A 7,854-nucleotide genomic window follows, 5' to 3' on the forward strand; every position below is an offset into this window, starting at 1 on the left:
AAAAATATTGGAAATAAAATACTTTTTTCAGGACTGCACACTAGCTTATTCTCTCCTCCTGCTTTTCTCTGGTGCACAAATCTGCACAAACACATTATCCTTTCCTAATCTTAATTCGAAGAAGGCTTTGTGGATGTCTACTAATGACAGCAGAATTAAAAATACTAGAGAGCAGCAGCAGAACTAAGAAGTCACAAAGAAAACCAAAGTGTGAAAGACAGAAAGCACGCTAATATTTATGTCTAGATAAAACTAAACCACAGTATTTCAAGAAAGGAGACAGCAGTGACAACAAAGTGAACTAATCTGCTGTTTGTTTTTGGATTTAAAACCAAACCACAAGAAAGGCAGCAACAGAAATAAAAAAATGCAGGCACAAAAATAACACACAAAATTTTAAAGAATCTAAATAATAACAGAAAAGGGGATATCAAAATCCAACAGAATTCAAGCAAATTGTGTGTAATGCAGTTACTGTTCTTTTTTCCACTTTTTCTTACACTTTCATTTTTGTTCCTAAGAGTTAAATAGTAAAATTGATAGCAGTGGCCTACTCATGTTCATTTTTAATTAAACAACTTATATACTGCACAATTAACTTTTAAAAAATTAGATGCTTGGAGCTAAAAACCAAGTATGAAAATAATACAGCCATATACATTTCAGCTAATGGATTGCCATAATGGCCAAAATGTATTTCTGTAACTACAGATTAATGAACAACATGGTCAAAAGGAATTAGCTAGCTTTTTTGCTAACAAAGAGTTATCATTAATGTAATATAATGCAGTAATCCCACCCCCCAAAAAAAGAAAGAAAAAAAAAAGGGAAAGCAAATGAATACTTTTTCCTTATAAGAACTTCCTCAAGCAAGCATACAGGCTAGTGATTTCTGGACATCTGATTTGTGCAGAAGTCAATTCATAAACATGTAAATATCAACACATAGTTATACAGTCTACTTATGCAGTCTATCAAATGACATTCTGGTCAATTTTATGAAGTCTAACAGTACTGTAAAGATATACAATGCAAAATGACATCAACTTCTACATAAATGTACTGGTCATGAACAGTATTTCTACCACAAGCCCAATTCCAGCGTTGGGACACTGTGTAAAATGTAAATAAAAACAGAATGCAATGATTTGCTAATCTCATGAAACCTCTCCTCTTTAGTCCTCTTTAGTTTAGAAGACATGGCACCCAAGGTTTCCAAAACAAATTGCAAATTTCAATTCGTCTGACCACAGAACAGCTTTCCACTTTGCCTCAGTCCATTTTAAATGAGCTTTGGCCCAGAGAAGATGGTGGTGTTTCTGGATCATGTTCACATATGGCTTCTTCTCTGTGTAATAGAGCTTTAGGAACATTATTCTGAAATTGTTCCACAAATTGTAGACATTTTTTTTTTGCAGACTGGTGAACCTCTGCCCATCTTTACATCTGAAAGACTCTCTAAGATGCTCTTTTTATACCCAATCCTGTTACTGACCTGTTGTCAACTAACCTCCAGCTGTTTCTTTTTAGTAACACTTACTTTTCGAGCCTTTTGTTGCCCCGACCCTACTTTTTTGAGGCATGTTGTGGCCATCAAATTCAAAATGACCTTTTTTTTTTTTTTGGAATTGGGGTTGTAAATGCAATAGATACGAGCCTTTATAAAGTTTTTCTCCACCCCTGCATTTTTAAGCACTGCATGGACAGTGGATAGAGTGACTGAGGTACAGTCTCCCACCCAAGTAATAACGCTAATCATATACTGATGAATCATATGAGAAAGACACAGTATGTTATATACTATGCTTATATATTGTAACATGATTATGCTATAAGTTGCTCAGGGAAAAAAATCATCTGAAAAAGCTGAATAATTCAAGAATTCCATTTTTGTATTTCTTAGCAGTTATTCATTCATGTTCACCAACTGATCATCCTGGTCAGGGTCATAGTGGTTGCAGAGCCAATATTCCAGGAATACTGGTTGCAAGACAGGAATACACCCTGTAGGGGACACCAGTACATCACAGGGTATAACACACACTCAAACAATTTACAATAGCCAATCCACCTACTGCCATTTGTTTAGGAGGTAGGAGTACATAAGGAGAACATTATAAAACTTTGCACTAACAGTACATTCAGGATCAACCCTTAGAGCATTGATCTGCGGTGCCATCATTGTTCCATCTTACTGCTTGTTAGTAAATTATTATACTATTATCTATACAAATGAATGACTAAATCTCTCATGAAATGACTGACACCAGTTTCTGAGTGGAAATATGTATGCTTTATTATTGCTAATTATGTACTAATGCACTTCAGCCAATCCACTTAAATGTGAAATTGAGGCTGTATTCGTGCATACACAGTGTGTCCTAAATGGCATCATAAGCCCTGAAGTCCTACTTCAAGTGCACACTTTGGAGACATTGTCAGGGTGCAAAGATCTCTACAGAGTGAAGGTGCATCAGCAAGCATTTGGGACAGCATGCGAGTCATTCTTGTTGGCCACGATGAGGTATTTTCAAGAATTATTTAGCAACAAAATGGAATAAAACAAGAATTGAATTCATTTTTAAATTAGAAATATACTGTTTACCTGGTGATGACTGGCCTTTGCAAGCTCCTGGTTAGCAGATTCCACATGTGAGGCAGTAGTCTGAATGTATTCCTCAATGCTGTCTAAAAAAACAAAAAAAACAAAAAAACATATCACCATTACTGTTATTCATATTTATTGCATTATAGTCTTTAGTGGTGAAACGAACATGGTTGTTAATATCAACACAGTATTGTTTTACACTGTTCAGGCTGTGAATTCTGACTGTGACTTGTGCCTTCAGGCTGTGAGGTTTGTCATACACATTTACATCCCTCAGGCTCTTTTGATACATGACTGAATATAATAAAAACATGCGGTACACAAAATACTACTTGTAAATGCTCTGTTTGTCCTTCATATGCCTTGCAGATACATTTGAAGGAAGACAGCATAACAGAGCAGATGGACTGATTCTGACAAATGTCAGTCTCTCAGTTCATAGATCACTCAACAGCATACAGCAATACAGGTTGAGTTGAATTGTAAATGGATGAAAGGTGACCACCTTCTTCCTCCATATGCAAGAATTACATCAAAATGTATTCCATAATTTTTTTTATTGTTGTTTTTATTCACATCGGTGACAAAATAAATAAAAATTGCTTTTCAAACTTGTATGGCTGAATCACAAATGTTGGTGCACTACATGTGGCATGAAGTAACAGCTTGTACACCCCACATAGTGCACTATATGTATAGCAGGGAGCCAGTGGTATTCAGACTGTGTCTGATTATTTGCCAAAAGTTCTACATTAGGTAAATTATAATCTGTCAGACAGCTGTTCTATGTTGAGCTACAACAGCTGAGAGCACAATATCACAGCCAATAGATGAGATTAAGTAAATAATACTCAATTCCAGTAGACTGCAAATAATTAAACGTTTGTTAAAGAATATGACCATGGCATAGACATTAAATAATCATGTTGGTTACTTTAAAAAAAAAAAAAATAAATAAATAATAAAAAAAAAAAAATAAAAATAAAAGGAGAAAAAAAAAAAAAGCAAACAGCACAAAACTAAGTGGACATATCATTATTAATACTGTTTTTTATTAAGCTTCAGTAACTGCTTTATCTTGGTCAAGGTTATGGTGGATCCAGAGTGTTTGCACAAACACAGGTTGAAAGGCAGGGTCGCACCCAGTCTATGGTGGGGAAGGTGAATATTTGAGCTCTAATGTGTACTATCTATGTGTACATTGGCACACTGAGTTTTTATTCATGATAAAGAAAAGAAACATTTTTCCCGAAGCACATCCATTAATGGTAGGATTAATACTGTATGCACGAGCTTAAAAATTAAAATCAACCAACACAGGCCAGTGCTTTCTTTAGACTAACATTTTACGAAGCACTTGATTTCTTATCACCCTGTCAGTCAAGGAAGAATAAAACTACTCCAAACAATTTCTAGAGTGAATGTGACTATACCTGACTGTACAATGTTGTATTTTGTGTTGCACGTTGTACTGGTTTGAAATCATGGTTCCACTGCATTAATACTGGCATCTGACATATTTCAAGATTAAATCTGATCATGACATTTAAATTTTATGTTTGTGAAATATCGGTGCCCTTTTAGATGATGTCACTATACAAAATGGAAAACAAAAATGGTTTTATGCCTTGGAAATACAGCCTACCTGATGAAAGTAGACAAGAAATGCACAAAAGCCAGGTTACGCATTTGGTTTCTTAATTTAAGTGAAAGGCAGCCATTTATTAGTTTTGAATAATCCAAATTAGTTGTCTTGTACTGATGCACATATACTTATTCTACCAAGTGAGAACATTGATTCAAATGCAAACTCAATTCCCTTCCCAATTAAAAACAAATGTGCAGTTCATCACACACGAGGGCACAACTAAGGCAGAAGTGAGTGAGGTACAGCGGGGTTAAAGCAGTGCAGCCTCAGCAGCAGCAAACGCTGCAGACTTAACCTCCGCCTGGCTGCTAGAACTAATGAGGTTTTGTTTATCTTCCTCTGATTTGATTTGGTTGTGTTCTCTGTTGCTGCCATGCTAAGAAGAGACACAGTAACAAACAAAGAGAGTCAAAGAGCCTAAGAATCATGGGATTTTATTCAGATGTTAGACAATGACCTATGGTAACGATTTGTATAGTCCATTTTTGACACACTACAAACTATCGGTAGTCTGTCATTAAGCAGCCTACCAAGTGATTCTCAACAACATATCAAATTATGTATATTGATCTTTCAACAAGGTGTCATAAAACAATCCACACAAACTGGAGTTAAAATTGCAAAAGGACAAAGGACTAGATGCAAAAGAAAGACTTTGAACATGAAGTGCAGAATAAAAGGATAATTCTCTGGCCAATTGTCCTTAAACATTCTGTTTTTGTCACTAACTTCATTTTAAAAGCCATGTAATCACTTCACTAATCAGTTTAGAGATGGTAAATAAAATAAAAATCTATGAAAGTCTGTAAAAGCTCTTTCCAGTCTCAATGAGTTGCTTTCAGGTAAATAATTAGCAATAAAATGTATGTGATTGGCCACCACAGGCCTCAACAGAGGATCTGCTCCAGAAATCGGTTGATGCTTAAAAAAATAAAGTATCCTAACTATAGGTACACTGCAAAAGATTACATCTTACCAGGTGAAAATATCTTGATAATTGTCAAATCTATCTAGTATTTCCTCTTAGAAGATAATTATAAACCAAATATAAAAATATAAGCACTGGTAAACAAATCCAAAATGTGAATCAGGAGGCATAAACAGTAAACAGGCACAGGTCAGGTGATCAGCAAACAACTGTAACATGGATAAATCCAAAACCAGGACACAGAACAGGATCAAAAACAGAAAGAAGCAATACAGCACAAACACTTGGTGCGTGCGTAATATATAGTGGCAGTGGTGATTAGTGACAGGTGTGCATTATTACAAGTCTGGTGACTATAGACTACGTTTACATGGACAGCAGTAATCTAATTATTGACCTTACTCTGATTAAGATAATAATGTGATTAAGGTGTTTACATGAGTCGCTTTTAGAATACTCCTGTCATGTTCCTGTTTTACATGTTATAGAACATAATTAGATTAACAGCCCGCGTCATTACGTCACCGCGCCACGCCGTCCCTCCAGAATTTCACGCATCAACATACAGTTTTGGGTGTTTTTATTTAATTTTTTTTTTTATGAACGCTTTAAGTGCAGTTAATTATTTGTCATGCTATACATGCTAATAGACAACTGCTTAAAGCCGTGGGCTGCATCCCAAACCGCGTACTTACCGTCTATATAGTAGCCGAGATACATGTATTTTTCCCCGCTACAGGCCTATAGTAGGCAAGTATGCGGTTTGGGACGCAGCCGAACTCTCTTGTTCGCCGTAAAATGTTGAGAACTGCCATGTGTGATCATGTCCTGTTGCAAAATGCGGTGAAAACTCACACGACATTCATAATGTGATTAAGGTGTTTACATGTCTGTAATACACGTCGATAATGTGACTAAAACAGGAGTACTCCACCAGTCTTAATTCGATTAGAGCTTAATTCGAGTATGACCTTAAATAGATTAAGGTAAGTAAAAACTGCTGTTTACATGGTAGTTTCTTAATCAAAGTATGGTCTTAATCGGGTTAAGAGTGGATTATTGCTGTCCATGTAAACGCAGCTTATGAATGTGACAAGGTGCATGCGCTGTGGGTATTGTAGTCCGGGGTGGCCATGTTTGTAGGTTGTGATGTGTTTTGGGACACCGAGTTTGTTGCTGGCAATTGGGCTGACCTGACAATTAATAAAATCCATTTGACATTTTTATTTCAAGCTTTAAATGGTTTTATTTACAAGTTCAAGCTTTAAATGGTTTTATTCTATTCCCAGTTAAGTTTGCTTTTTTTGTAGAAATAAATGCTTAAAATTACAAAAGGTATCTGGTAATAGAACAAGGCAATTTCAAGATTAGCCAAAAGTTTGTGGACAGCATGGACCATCACACCCATAAGTGTTTGGTGAACATCCCATTGAAAATGTCATCCCCCTTTGCTGTTACAATGACCTCCACTCTTCTGGAAAGGCTTTCCGCTAGATTTTGGAGCATGGAGGTCAGGCACTGATTTCGGACAAGAAGGCCCGTGTTGCAATCAGTCCTGGAGTTCATGACAATTGGGTTGTGGGGTTGAGATCAGGGCTCCGTGCAGGCCACTCAAGTTCTTTTATTCCAACCTTGGCAAACCAAGGTTGTCATGCTGGAACATGTTTGAGCCCCTTAGTTCTAATGAAGGAAAATCTTAATGCTACAAAATACAAAGACATTCGAGACAATGGTGTGCTTCCAATTTTGTGGAAACATTTTGGGGAAGATCCATATATGGGTGTGATGGTCATGTGTCTACATACTTACAGTATTTTTGAGTGCTCAGTTCGATCTGCTGAAATACTCTACTAGGCACGTTTCGGGCTGTGGTTTGCCAGTTAACGAACCAACTATAGTTGATATATTAAACATCAAAACCTAGAAACTGGACACTCCAAATAAAGTGAAAGCAGAATTTTATAGAAGGAAGAGAAAAAATAATTTCATAACCTACAGATTATATACTAAACATCTACAACTTGAAAGTAAATAAATCTATAAATCTCTAAATCTATCTATAAATTGAAAGTAAAATGGACAAGTTTATAGTCTATAGAGAGTGTATGGAATATCTATTAAACATAAACAATCAAAAACAACTGACATGTTGAGAATTTGGTTGAAGACAGTCACATGACAATTTGTTGACAATCTATAGATGATCTGTTGCTCTTTGTATTAGACTATGCAAAAGAAGACTGATTTTATAGTTGTTTTTAAACCATTGGAAGTTCAGCAGCTTTAGGGTGGACTTTTATTCATCCCCCTCATTTATTATGCTGCAATTTCTCTTTGCTTATCCTACCCTATGTGGTGTCTCACAACTGTCACTAAGGTCATGAACTTTTAGCATGACAGAAGTGCTTGGTCAGAAGGTCTCAGTGAGTTGCATCAAAAACAGTACATTCCAAGAACTGAAATATCTGTTTGGTGCGTGTCTGCGTGTGTGTGTGTGTGTGTGTGTGTGTGAGTGCAAATGACCAGTCTGACCCTCTCAGCTTAAGTACTTCCTTCTACCCCCATTTTAGATTACTGATCTATCATCCATGACCAATTACTGTACCAGTAAGAAGCCAGCAAAAAAATGAAGAATGAGGCTCTTAGAACCACGAAAGGAAGATGACACAT

General features: G+C 36.2%; 1 protein-coding gene across 1 annotated transcript in view; it reads right to left on the reverse strand.

Annotated features, from left to right (window-relative positions):
* Positions 1-1,830: 1,830 nt before the first annotated feature.
* tsnare1 (T-SNARE Domain Containing 1) overlaps positions 1,831-7,854 on the reverse strand; it is a 104,257-nt gene continuing 98,233 nt past the window's right edge. Inside the window, exons 10-11 of the mRNA XM_053634489.1 lie at positions 2,606-2,688; positions 1,831-2,004 (exon numbers count right to left, since the gene is read on the reverse strand). Of these exons, the coding sequence (XP_053490464.1) occupies positions 1,921-2,004; positions 2,606-2,688 (167 nt within the window). The 3' untranslated portion in view covers positions 1,831-1,920. The remainder of the gene's footprint in view (positions 2,005-2,605; positions 2,689-7,854) is intronic.

The sequence above is a fragment of the Ictalurus furcatus genome, chromosome 1 (genome assembly GCF_023375685.1).
Source record: "Ictalurus furcatus strain D&B chromosome 1, Billie_1.0, whole genome shotgun sequence".
Classification (NCBI taxonomy): Eukaryota; Metazoa; Chordata; class Actinopteri; order Siluriformes; family Ictaluridae; genus Ictalurus; species Ictalurus furcatus.